Source organism: Lynx canadensis, chromosome D3 (genome assembly GCF_007474595.2).
Source record: "Lynx canadensis isolate LIC74 chromosome D3, mLynCan4.pri.v2, whole genome shotgun sequence".
Taxonomy (NCBI): domain Eukaryota; kingdom Metazoa; phylum Chordata; class Mammalia; order Carnivora; family Felidae; genus Lynx; species Lynx canadensis.
In genome coordinates this window covers 74,203,964-74,217,382 of record NC_044314.2, presented here as the reverse complement: position 1 = coordinate 74,217,382, position 13,419 = coordinate 74,203,964, and the positions used below count along the sequence as shown (strand labels likewise).

The following is a 13,419-nucleotide window of genomic DNA, read 5'->3' as shown; positions in this document are numbered from 1 at the left end:
AGATGGGGTCAGCCACATCATATGCTATTGAGAGGCCCAGTAAGCTAAGGACAGGGATGTGTCCTCATGAACAAAGGTGGGCACAGTTGGGGGTCAGTGTGCCAGCAGTTCAAGGCATGGAGGCCACATGAGGCTAACACTGGACAGGTGGGTCCCCCTGAGGTGCAGATGCCCTGGGGGCTGGGGCTGGTGCCCCATCCTCAGTCCTTCCTAGCCAGGAAAACAGGACCAAGAGTTAACAGCTTGGGGCTCTGTGGTGAAAAGAGGAAGGGGGCCCTAGTGATTAAGCCTTGGACTTCACCAATCCTGCAGGGACAGATGGCTGAGGAGTGGCCTCTCCAAGTGGTATCAACCTATCTCCAGAAAATGACCAAAACTCAGTCACAGAGCATTCCGTGCCTGGGCATCATGTCCCTTCAGTTCCAGAGCAACTGGTGGAGCTTTCTGGCTCATCAGTCACTGAATCCGTCCTGGCACACCAGCCATGCCAGACCGGGAGCCTTCCCCAAATACACCCATGCCTCGTGCCTTTGCCCTTCTGCCCCATGAGGGCCAGCTCCCCTGGGCCTACCTTCCTGCATGCCCAGAGTGCCTAGGACGCTGGAACTCCTCATCTATGCGAGTATGAACCTGTCCTCGTCACGACTGGTCCCGGGCAGATTGTGCCATTGGTCTCCCCACTACCCGAAGATGGGGGTGGTGGCATCTTGCTTGTCTCTGGATGCAGGCAACAGCACCCTCCTGTCTGACTCTTCTCCCGGCTTGACCTGCTCTCCCAAGCCCCTCTGGCTGACTCTCAGGCTGTGGCGGGGCTGAGTGGGTTTCTCCAGTTTATTTCCTTGGGGTCTGTGCAACCCCCCAGCCCCAACTTGAACAAGCCGTTGCAGATCTGGGTTAGTTATAAATAGCCAGGCCTGCAACTCTCCTTTTAGCTGAAAAGCAAAGTGAACGAGCAGAGAGAGACACACCCGGCACGCGTTTTATTTTTAATCTTCTCCCTCTGTCTCAGAATGAACTGGGGTCCCAGTGCTCAGCATTTCTAGGAGCAGAAGCCCAAGACAAATGCCTGGGGCCCTGGCTTTGCCCCTGTCTGCTGTGTGATCTTGGGCACTTGAGTTGCCACTCTGGGCCTTGGTTTCCTCATCAAGGGAGGGAGCAGTGGAGGTGATCACCTCCAACAGTTGGACTTGGACTGTCTTCCTCTGCCCTTCCCCCTCCCCCCCGACCCCCGCCTGTGCCCAACAACACCTTTGGGAGGAGAGGGTCCCTGGAAAGCCTAGGTGCAAGTGAGGCCCCAGTCAGGCCCCAAATTGGGATGATGCACAAATTCCTCATCCCCAGCCCTTTGCTTGGGTGTCCCCCAGCTAGGAACTTTCTTCCTCTATGCAAAATCTTTCCAGCCAGCCAAATCCTTGAAATATCGAATGTTACCTCCCCATGGTGAGCTAGGAAGGGGCTGTCTGGGTCACGTTGTGTCTGAGTTGGACCCAGGGCTGGGGCAGGTAGGGAGCCTGTGGGCAGGTGCCTGGGAAATGGCAGGTGGGAAATGGACCTGGAGCAGGCCAGGTGTGTGGTCTGGCAGTGCCCTGATGGGGAGGGTGAGGCTGAAGGGGAGAGACAGAGGCTGTGTTCCTGCAGGGCAGGGACTGTGCAGGTTTTGTTTTTGTATCACACTCCTCTAGTGGATCTCAGTGATGGTGGAGTCCCTTATTATGCTAGGCCCAGCTGTTTTGGGCTTATGATGATAGTCCCTTACAGAGAGCATGTTCCCACCCACTACTCATTGGCATTGCACAACTCCTTGCCAGCTAGGCTGGTTTCAATAATGAGGAAACCAGGCTCAGAGAAGTTAAGTAACTTGTCTAAAGTCACACAGCTGGATATATTTAGGAGTCCAAGCTAGGCACTTTTGGAAATCCGTGTGTATTAAATCTTAAAAAGCCTAGTACTCTTTAAAAAAAAAAAACAAAAAAAAACGTGTATTTATTTTGAGAGAGAGCATACATGCAAGTGGGGGAGGGGTCGAGAGAGAGAATCTCAAGCAGACTCCGTACTGTCAGCACAGAGCCCGACGCGGGGCTCCATCTCACGAACTGTGAGATCATGACCTGAGCTGAAATCAAGAGTTGGAAAGTTAACCAACTGAGCCACCCAGGCACCCCAAAAAGCCTAGTCCTCTTAAAGCAATGGGAAACTGCTTTTCCTGTGTCATGAATGCCCTGAGAACAAATAGGGCAGACCTACTTCTTCCACCATGACACCCCAGTGAGAACCTGGCCGGGGAACTGGGAGCCACTGGACACGCATCTGTGCCTCTCCGCCCCCTCACCCTGGGGGCACCTGCCATTTGACATCCTCAGGAAGTGAGGGAGGAAGGCTGGGGTGATGTCTTCAAAGAGGAAATCCCTGGTGCTAATTGGCACTTAGAGACCTTTCGGCTAATTAACCTGTTTATTTGTCTCTCTAGAGCAAATTAGAGGGTTTAGCTGGGGAGGCCGAAGAGAGAGGTGTTGCTGGTGGCCACCTCCATGGGGGCTATATATGGCTTCTTGGTGGGTGGTGTGGGCCACTGGGGAGGCCAGGAAGAGGGCTGGGAGGTGGGCTGGGAAGAGTGTGGGCTGCCCTTCCATCAGTGCCCTGCTCACTTCCCAGTAATGGCTGCTATGGGAGCAATTCTGGGCACATGGGAGTTAGGCCCCTTGGGGGTGCCGCCCGGGCTGGTTCCAGGTTCCCCTCCAGACATCTGCTGGAGGGAGGAGGAGCTAGCTGGAAGGAGGGAAGTGGAGTCCATCCTTGGGGAGGCTCACCACACCACTTCTTCCAGCCCCAGCGCCCCAGCCATGCTGCCATGTGGAGTTCCCCTTTCTGAGGGGGTTTTTTTAGACATCCTTGGCCAGAGTCCATGGACTTCCTGTCATCTTGGGTTGGAGGCACAGCTCTTTTTGTATATAAGATGCCAGCCTGTTAGCTTCTACCTCAGACTTGATTGCAAGCTCTTTTCCCTTTCCCCAAGGGCTGGCCAGACTGGTCTGGGGTTTCCAGCAGCTTAGAGAGGTTTCAAGTGGGAAGGAGGGGTTTGGGTGGTCCCCCCTCCTTCCTTCTGGTGCAGGGTGGGGAAGGGAGGGAAGCTTCTATGCCTGGCCATGCAGGGATGGCTGTTGTGCTCACACAGGATGGCCGCTGCTTCTCAGGCTACTGAACACCTGTTGAACGCTTGTAACTGATGTCCCCCCAGTTACAGGTGACAACAAGGCTGGCACCTTTGGGGGTTCTCCAGGGCTGTGTGGTTCCCACTCTGGCTTGTCATCCATAGCCTCCTGCTAGCTGCTCAGGGGCCCAGGAGCCAGAGGCATTTGCAGACCTCCTCTGCCCCACCAGCTCTGCAGAACTTTCCTGGCTCCTGCTTGCTGCCCAGAATGGGTAAGGGGGGCTGGCCCACACTCAGTGCCCTTTCCTGTTCTGCAGGAGCCCAGGGCATTGTCAACAGTGGCCTGATCCCCTCACTCGTGTGGAAGCTGCAGAGGGAGGAGGAAGAGATCCAGGGGCTCCTCTTGGACACACTGGCGGCCTGCCTGACGGAGGATGCCACCGAGGCACTGGGTAGCCACGTGGTGCCCTTCCTGAAGCAGAAGCTCCTTAGCACCAACGATGACATTCGCAGCAAAGCTGCCCGCACACTCATTGCGGTCAGGTGAGCCGGGCCCGAGTGGATGGAGCAGGGAGGGTGGGAGTGGCCGGCCCTGGGGCTTCTGCTGAGGCTCAGAAAAGGCAACTGAGCTGCCCCCAGCCCTGCAGCAAGCCAGCCTGCCCTGGAGGTCCAGGGAGCCCACCTCAGGGCCTGCTTCCCCTGGCCTGCTTGTGCCCTGGGGGAGAAGGACCCTCTCCCCTGGGGTGGCCACAGCCCTGTTGGCCTGAGGGTGTCCTAGGTTTAGCACTCACAGTCCTGCATCCCAGGAAGCCCCCAGTCCTGGGGAGCATGAGATGGTTGTTTACCCCCTCCCTGTGAGTAGGACAAGCACAGGAGAACTGGTGGTGACAGGGGTCACTGAGTGTTCCCTATGTGCCCGGCATTACCTACAGACCGCACATTTAGACATTCCTCCAAGGAAGGTGAGTATCTCCGTTTATAGGTAAGGAAATGAAGGCACAGGGGACCCAGGGTTACACAGAATCATAGTCTAAATCCTGGCCTGGAGCCTGAGGGAGCACAAAGCCTCAGAGCTGGGATGAAGGGCGGTAGGGAGGCAGCGTGTGAGCCTGGACAGAGATGTTCCCCAAGGATGGGTGGTCCCTCGTCCCCCCCCCCCCAAGTCCATGCCTTAGATATGGCCACCTGCCTTCATCCTGACACCTCTTGCCTCCCTGAGGCCTGGCTTTCCCTCCATCTGGGATTCTCTGTAGAAACCCAGGCCATCGTTTCTACAAGTGTGGCCCTTGATCCAGACCCCTGGGAGCTTATGAACATGGAGATTCTGGGGCCCCACCCCAGGCCCATCACCATCTGCTCTTTGCTCAGAGGTCCCCTTCCAGGGAAGCCTCTAAGGACCATACCTGCTCTGGAAACTGGCAGCCTCCACTAGCCTGCATGTGCTTTGCACTATTCCCTCCTGTTTTGTGTGTCACCCCCAAGGGGAGTTCCTGAGGACAGGGCTTTGCTCTGTTTGCCGCTTGGGACTAGGGGTTCAAAACAGGGGGAGCTTTGGTCCCCTAGGAGACAGGCAGCACTGTCTGGAGACATTTTTAGTTGTTCCAATGTTGGGGAGAAGGGGCACTCCTGGCATCGAGGGGGTAGAAGCCAGGGATGCTGTTGAGCATCCCACAATGCAAGGGACACAAGAACCATCCAGCCCCAACATCAGTGGTGCTGAGCTGGAGCAACCCTGCTCTGGCCTCAGCATCTGGCCCCAGGGCCTGCAAGGTGCTCGGGCAGCCCTGGCTGTGGGAATGAACGAACACATGGGACCCCTGCAGGCGGGCCTCAGGACTCTGCATCTTTGATCAAGCTCCCAAGGGGAGCTCATGGGGAGTCCATCATGTACATTTTCACAGCTTTGTACAGTGCCAGGATTAGAAGTGACTTACAGCATCTTCTCTCCTGAGGGTGGCTCTCTACCGGTGTCTCCGTGGCAGCTTGCTGCTATTTGTGTGGCTGAGCCCATCCCTGGTAGCTCTGGCTCTTACATGGAGTCAAAATGAGTGTCCCTGTGGTTTGCACCCCTGGGTCCTGCTACTCCCCATTTTGGAGCTGGAGGGGACATGTCTGGTTTTTTTTTTTCCATGTGATACCTTAGGACAAGTCTCCATCACCCACCCCACCCTGGCTCCTCTGTGGTTTTGCCTTCAGTGGCCACAGGCCATGCTCCCAGGTTGTCTGAGTGTGGGGGGTGAGACCCAAATCTGTGCTCCCTGGTGCCTTGGTACCCATTGGCTAAGCCTGGACCACCAGGGATAGTCCCAACACAAGTCTTTCTGGTGTCCCCTGGGGTGGTCCTGGGCCCTGCTCACCTCCTCTTGCAAAAGTGAAGCCACATAGTTGTTCCCTCTCTGGTCTAGCATCCCTCTGGAGGGCAAGAACCAGGTGTGGCAGCATGACGTCATCCCCATCCTGGTGCACCTGCTGAAGGACAGGGTGGAGGAGGTGCAGGCCAATGCCGCCGGGGCCCTCATGTATGCCACGGTGACAACTCAAGGTGAGGCAGCTTGCTGGCCAGGTGCATCCCCTGTGTAGGTGGTGGAGCTTACTGGGCAGTGGGGGGTCACTGCAGCCTCCAGCATGCTGGCTGTCCCTGCAGGCTTTCCAGAACTCTCATTTTGTGCTCAGCATCCTACTGTCCCCTCCCTGCCCCACCAAAATACTTTCCCAGCCTGTTGTTGAAGTCCTTTCAAGTTTGGGCCCGAGGCTCCACCCTCCTTCTTCTTCCTGGCCACAGTGGGCCACCTACCTGTGGTCCCTCCTGGTCACTCCCATTAGGACCTCTGTCCCCTCCTGCCAGGCTGTTCCCTGGGACTGGAATTCCCACCTCCAACCCAGGACGCTTGTAAGCCTGGATTCTGGGATTAATTATGTCGTTTGCCGTCCTTGATTTGGTTATCCTGAGCCCTAGGCAAACAACTGGAGCCTTGCTTTCATGGGGTTTTTAAAAAAATTTGTTAAATCTTTATTTATTTTTGAGAGAGAGAGAGACAGAAACAGAGAGTGAGTGGGGCAGGGGCAGAGAGAGAGGGAGACACAGAATCTGAAGCAGGCTCCAGGTTCTGTCAGAGAAGAGTACAGAACCCAATGCGGGGCTCGAACTCACAAACTGTGAGATCATGACTTGAGCCGAAGTCGACGCTTAACTGACTGAGCCACCCAGGCACCCCTTCATGGTGTTTGTTTGTTTGTTTGTTTTTTTGTTTTTTTTTTTTTTTTACCAAAATTACTTTTTTCAATGGGTGGGGTAGGCAGCAAATAAGAGTATGAGATTACCTCTCCCACCTGGGGAACCCCAGCCAGTCAGGCTTCCATGTTAAGTTATCCAACCCTGGGCTAACAGGAGCTACTGGGCTGGTTTCCCCACCTGGAGGCCAGGGTGGGTAATCCCACTTGACCTCTGAAAGCTGTCTGTCCTTCCCTATGCTCACAATTGCCTGTACCAGCCCTATGCCCTGTGCTTTCTTGGTGTTCCACAGAGGACTGACTGGGTCTGACTCTCAATCAGCATGCTGTAAAGCCCCTCAGAATTGGCCTCTCATCCATTCCCCACTAGACCCTAATGGTGGAATTTGAGACATACCAGAGGAGGAGAGGTTGGGGCCTTCCTGGAGCCACAGCCTCCTTTCGATTTTGCAGTGAGGATGCTGACCACCAGGGCAGGGGCTCCCCCCAGCACATTTATTTCTTGGGCGTCCTCAGTGCTGTGTCTCATTTGGGCTTCCTGTGGGAGTTCTTGGAGGGCCGGAGGGCTCATGGTGGGCCCAGGTAACAGCTAGAACCTAGGGATGTGAGGCCACTTTTCACAAAGCTGGCACTCCAGCCAAGGGTCCCCAAGCCCCTGCCATGTGCCAGGCCCTGTGCTTGGTGGTGGGGACCTGGACATCTCAGCCTCTGGTGAACATTGGTGGGAGTGGCAGAGGGTTGATGATATAGAAGAGAAGCATGGCATGTGGTGGCACAGGGCAGGGGCTGAGCCTCCTCTGGGAGGGGCATGGGTGTTGATCCAAGGGACAGTGGGAGTCAGCACAGCGGAGGGTAGCTGGACAGGTCCCAGCGTTAAGAGAAGAGTACATCGGGGTGCCTGGGTGGCTCAGTTGGTTGAGCGTCCGGCTTCGGCTCAGGTCACGATCTCATGGTTTGTGAGTTTGAGCCCCGCATCGGGCTCTGTGCTGACAGCTCAGAGCCTGGAGCCTGTTTCAGATTCTGTGTCTCCCTCTCTCTCTGCTCCTCCCCTGCTCGTGCTCTGTCTCTCTCTCTCTGTCTCTCTCTCTCTGTCAAAAATAAATAAACATTAAAAAATTAAAAAAAAAAAAGAGAGAGAAGAGTACATTAAGCACAGCAGGAAGGATGGGAGGCAGGGGGCAACCATCTGGCCTTTTAGCAGGCCAGGACAGCAGGGAGGTGGTGAAGGTTAAGGAGCAATGTCTTCTTTACACATTAATGTCTGTGCCCTCCACTAGACTGTAAGCACCAAGAGGGAGAGAACTATGTGAGTTTTTGTGCCTGACACAGAGTAGGTCCTCAAGAAGCATTTGCCACATAAATTAACAATTGGGTTTTACTTTTTGTGTTTCCTTGTGAAAACTGGATTGCCGGAGAGGCATCAGGGTGGTTGGGGAGAAGCCAGTTGAGGGGCTGGAGGGGCAGGAGATGAAGAGGGCAAGGTGGGAGGCAAAGGAAGATGCTAGGCCTTTGAGGGAGTGAGGAATGGCACCTCCCCAGAGGCCAGATGCCAGGATTGGGCTGGGGTGAGAGGAGGTAGAACAGGAGGCCCCCTGAGGAATGCGTGGTGTTGGTGGCCCACAGGAAAGTATGCCGCCCTGGACACAGAAGCCATCCACCCGCTCCTGAGCCTGCTTGGCTCATCCTTGAGCAAGGCACGGTTGAATGCCACCAAGGCCCTCACCATGCTGGCTGAGGCCCCCGAGGGCCGCAAGTTTCTGCAATCTCGTGTGCCCGTCTTCCGTGTCCTGGAGGATGACACCAGTGAGGCCGTGCGGCGGGCAGCACAGATCGCCGTCAAAGTCATTGAGTGGAAACCCTGAGCCTTTTACTGGGCCAGATCTGATAAGCTGCATGCCTGAATAAATGGGCTGAATCTCTTTATGTTGCGTCTGAATGGCACTTTATATTCCTGGAGTGTGGTCACATCTTCCATTTCCTGCAAAAGGGAAACACCTGGCCTCAAAGGACTGGGTCATGGTGGCCAGGCAAGGAGGCATGGGCTAAGTCCAATGCCCAGGGATGGGAGGGTGGCATTCTGGCTCTCTGCTGGGGCCAAGAGTCCCCACAGAAGGTAGACAGCAGGGCTAGGCCCTCCAGAGACAAGGAGGGGCAGGAGTTGGATTGGGAGAAGAAAGACAGTTGGATCTGGCACAACCCAAGTTTCAGACATTTGAGTGACCAGGCCCTTAGGTGTGGCTGGATACTGCCCTGTTCAGCTAATTCTTCCCCCTTCTCACAATGGGTGTCAGGAGGGAAGGTCACAGTGCCAGCCTATGTGGGCTCTTTCAGGGGGAATGTGAGTAGTATGAGGCCCCCTAGAGATGCATGCCCAGGACAGATATCTTCCCCCAGAAACAAGAAGTCTTAAGAGTAAACTCCCAGCTGGCCTATGCCAACCATACCCCAGCCCCACAGCAGCCCTCTGTCCAGCCTTCCACCTGGGCCTCCAACTGTCTCCACTTGCCTCTCTTCTCCCCCAAGTGAAACTGGCAAATGAAGCTGGAGAGCTTGAAGGGGTTGGAGGAGAAGCCAGGCTGTGGGGAGTATGAGGCTTGGGAACCCTTTAATCTCCTCCAGCCTTCCCTGCCTGGTCTGGCAGGATGATGGTTCTCAAGCCAGTTCTGACCTCTGTTCTAGAAGCTTCAGGAGGGGAGCTTAGCTTCAGGGGAGCTTTTTGAGGCTCCCTGTCTCAAACGAGGCTTTCCTCATTATAGCGCCAACCTGCAACCATATTTCCTATGGGACAGAACCTCCCAGGCTCATGGAATGCCCACTTCTCCCAGAACAAACGTTATCAGCAGAACCAGAGTCCTCAAGTGAGCACCTTCTTATAGTTCTTTCAGTGACTGGGGCTTTTACTTTCCTAGAAGCAACAGAGAAGTTTGTGTCCCTGGAATTAGAGGATTAGCCCAAGTAGGTGCTCTTGTTCTAAAAGGGACTGGCTGCTGAGCCCATCTGGGGTTTCAGGTAAGTCTCATTCTCAAAACCGGCCCCATAGGAGGAAACCTTTTCTCCTTCAGCAAAACAGGTGCTTGAGGACCCCCACTTCTTCATGTCCCCTTCCCACCTCAACCCATGGCAAGCTGGCTTCACATCTACTACCTCACCAAAGAGCTCTGGCCAGGGTCACTGACTGCCTTGCTGCCAACACCCTGTGCTCTTTGTGTTTGATCCACGCTGTGGCCCAGGTGTGGATACTCCCTTCCTGTAGCAGCTGTCTTGGGCCTCCTTCCAAGGCTCTGGCTGTGCTCTCTTTGGGCTCCTTTATAAAACTCCCTTTCTCTACATGACCAGTTGTGTTGGCATTTCTCACAGCTTTGTCTAGGCCTGCTCTCCTCCCACTGTGCCACACAATCTCACCTTCCTGGTATGGGCCTTCTCTACCAGGTTCTCTTCTTAGCTAGGCTTGCCCACTGCCTTGTCTCCCCCAAATCTGGGTCTGCAGCCCCAGCCTCTCTCCTAAGTTCTGAACCCTTCTATCCAACTTAACATCTATCCTTAAATGTCTCCAGGCAAGAGTTAACGCCAATCCTTCACAAACTGTTCTGAGAAACAGAAGAGGAAGGGACACTTCCCAACTTGTTCTATGAAGCTAATTTTACCCCCATACCCAAACCAGACAAAAACATTACAAGAAAAGAAAATTATAGACCAATATCCTTCATGAATATAGACCTAAAAACTCAACAAAATATCAGCAAACCAAATCCAGCCACACTAAAAAAGCATTATACACCATGATGAACTGGAATTTATTCCAGGAATGCAAGGTTGGTTTAACATATGAAAATGAATCAATGTAACACATAACTACAATAAGGACAGAAATCACATAAACATCTTAATAGATGCAGAAAAAGCATTTGATGAAATCCAATACCCATTTCTAAAAAAAAAAAAAAAAATCCAACTAGGAATAGAAGGGAACATCTGCAAAAAGTCATCGCTAATATCATTCTCAATTCTGAGAGCCTGGATGAGTTCCCCCTAAGATCAGGATATCTGCTCTCACTACTTCTATTCAACACTGTACTGAAGATTCTAGCCAAAGCAATTAGGGAAGAAAATGAAATGAAAAGCATCCAGATTAGAAAGAAAAAAGTAAACTATCTCTTTTTGCAGACTACATGATCTTGTACATGGAAAATCTCAAGGGATACACTTAAAAACTATTAGAACTAATCAATGAGTTCAGCAAAGTTGACAAAGAAAACAACTCCATTTATAATAGCATCAAAAAGAATAAAATACCTAGGAATAAATCTAACAAAAGAAGTGCAAAACTTGAGTACAAAAAATAAAACATTGTTGAAAGAAATGAAAGAGGACCTAAATAAATGGAAAGACATCCTATGTTCATGGAACAGAAGACGTACTATTGTCAAGATGGCAATAAGCTTCTTCATGCAACTCAAACTCAACATGTCCCAAATGGTGCTCAACTTTTCTCCCACATCCACTCCTTTTCCAGTGTGGCCTGTCTTTGGAATTGGTGCACCCTTTGCCTGCATGCTTAACCCAGAGAGTCATCCTGGCCTCAACCTCCAGAAGTCTAGTCAGTCAAGTCCCATTACTTCTGATTGCTGGCTTCTCTTGATGCTATTCCTTTCTCTTTTCTTCTTTGCCACTAACTCGCCTGGGTTGCTCTAAACAGCCTCCTAGCGGGTGTTCTTGCTTCCCTTTAATCTTTTCAGCAACAGCCAGCAAATCTGAACCTGTCACTTTCCCACTGAAGCTCCCAAGAACTTATGATCCCAAAGTATATAAAGCAAATCAGGCCTATGCTCACCTTGCCCTCCCTGTGGCCCACTGTTCTCCTATGCATAAGCCATGTCTTGGCATCCTCAACCATGCTTTCCACTCTTGTGTCATGACTTTCCACATGTTGTCCTTTCTGTTGTCCAGTGCACTGACTTCCTTCTTTGGCCAGGGGAGGCCTTTCTTGACTCAGGCTAGGTGGGCCTCCTTGCTGTATACACAACTCATGGAGAGCCAGTGTGTATCTTTGGTATCAGGCAGGGCTGTTCCAGGCCCTATGCCCATTCCCAATGTACTCAGTTCCCTTGCTAAGCCTGTCTCTTCCCCTATGAGATGTGGTTAATTCCAGTCCTTCCACAAAGTGTGGTTTTATGGCTTGAATGTGATAATGCACTTACCCCTGGCAACAAAATAGTAGGCCATATTAAATGCTGGCTCTCATGGCTAGTGTTTCACTCTCTGCTTCCTATGCTGTATTCACAACTATTTCCTTGTAGCGGCTGGCACATAGTAGGCACTCAAAAATGTCAGCTGAAGGGATAAACTAGGGAGGAGAGACTGCATGTGAGTGTGCCTTGAGTGTGATTTTTGTGATGCTGGGTGGGCCTCTGCCAAATCACTTTAAGGCACCTGGAACTTTATCTAAAGACACATATTATTGATTTTTGAGAAGGAAGAGGAAGGAGCAGCTTATGGAGTCCCTGCAGAAACACAGCCTCAGAGTGGCCTATACTTGACAGCTAAAGGAGTTTAGCTCCTGGATCCAATGCCCAATAACATGCCAATTGTAGGTAGACTGGGAAGGACTGGGAAGAGCTCAAGAAGGAGGAAGTTTTCCTTTCCACCTGCCCTTCAGGGGTGCAGTATGGCTTTAGCCAGACAATGCTGAGTTGTTGAGAGGACTGTTTCACTGAACAGAGACTGCTTCAGCTCCACCAGTGGTCCAGACAGGAGCCAAAGTTCCACCCGTGGGCAGCCTCGGCTTCAGCTGGTCTGTGAGGTCATTGGCAGTGGACACAGCACCTGTAGGTGGGAACCCCACGTGGGGGTGAGGCTTACATTACATGGCATCTTTGCCAGCAGGGCATACCTTTAAAAGGAGGAGAGAACAAAGCAAATGGAGGTTGGGCATAGGAAGGAAATGGTTACAGTGAAGTAAACACAAGCAAAAATCTCAAATATATCTAGAAATAAAAAGCCAAAATTAAATTTAAAGTGAAAGTCAGTGTTTATGCAGTAGAGCCATTTGGAGAAAATGACTCATTTTGTAAAGGAACAGATGTTCTCATTTGCATAGTCTCTGGAGTCGCAAATGGACTTCACCCTGTCCCCTCAGCGTGCATGCCCTGCAGCTGGTGGCACTTGATTTGTGACACTGAGGGAGTGTTTACATTAGTGTAATCCTTGGTCCCATATCCATGAGTCTCCTGGTAGGAAACACTTTCTCCACTGGATGATGAGGGACTCTGAAAGAGGCTGTGGTTTGCTTGCTCTTCCCAGACACCCCTGGGCCCCAGCTGCCTTAGTAGTAGTAGATGTGCAACAGGACTATGGTCAATAACAAGAGGAACCCACTGGCATTGGTAATTTCTCTCCTGAAGGGGATCTCTGACATGTCACCATACTTTGTCCCTTCCCACATGTCACTGCGGTTTGTCCCTTCTAATATGTCACCACTCTCTGTCCCTATATGTACATCATGGCACTCTGTGTCTTCCAAAGTGGCACTGTGCTCTGTCCCTTCAGACGTTCCACAGCACTTTGTCCCTTCAGACATGTCATGGCACTTTGTCCCTTCCAATATATGCTCTGTCCCTTCCGATATGGTACGACACTCCATCCTCTCCTTGGCTACTTCTTCTGGGGCCAGTTTGGGGCCAGGCTGTGGCTCCAGTCCACAGAATGCATTCCACGCTTTCCAGAAGCAGCCCTGGGTCTCCTCAAATGCATCTGGAATAGAGGGAACAGGCAAAGGTCAGGATCACAGGCCAGGACACAAGAAGGACTTTCTATGGTGTCATATCTCAGCAGTCCCAGAGAAAGACCAAAAGACTCTCTCCAATATGATCAGTCCTCAGCCCCTGCTATGGAACATCTACCACCATCCTCAGAGACATGGGAGAGTGGGATAAGGGGCTTTGGGAGTTTGGCAGGAGTGGGGTGGGAACTGCCTGGGGCCATGCTTGCCTTCTACTGGCAGAGCCTTCAACAGGGCCCAGATCCTGGAGTGCCTACCCTTC

At 52.4% G+C, this 13,419-nt stretch overlaps 2 protein-coding genes across 2 annotated transcripts in view; one reads left to right on the top strand and one right to left on the bottom strand.

The window, feature by feature from the left end:
• RSPH14 (radial spoke head 14 homolog) overlaps positions 1 to 8,276 on the top strand; it is a 79,439-nt gene extending 71,163 nt beyond the window's left edge. The window contains exons 5-7 of the mRNA XM_030336463.1: positions 3,466 to 3,691; positions 5,554 to 5,690; positions 8,003 to 8,276. Coding sequence (XP_030192323.1) covers positions 3,466 to 3,691; positions 5,554 to 5,690; positions 8,003 to 8,241 — 602 coding nt within the window. The 3' untranslated portion in view covers positions 8,242 to 8,276. The remainder of the gene's footprint in view (positions 1 to 3,465; positions 3,692 to 5,553; positions 5,691 to 8,002) is intronic.
• Positions 8,277 to 12,086: 3,810 nt separating this feature from the next.
• LOC115528059 (sodium/glucose cotransporter 1-like) overlaps positions 12,087 to 13,419 on the bottom strand; it is a 57,713-nt gene continuing 56,380 nt past the window's right edge. The window contains exons 15-16 of the mRNA XM_030335836.1: positions 13,010 to 13,129; positions 12,087 to 12,202 (exon numbers count right to left, since the gene is read on the bottom strand). Of these exons, the coding sequence (XP_030191696.1) occupies positions 12,087 to 12,202; positions 13,010 to 13,129 (236 nt within the window). The remainder of the gene's footprint in view (positions 12,203 to 13,009; positions 13,130 to 13,419) is intronic.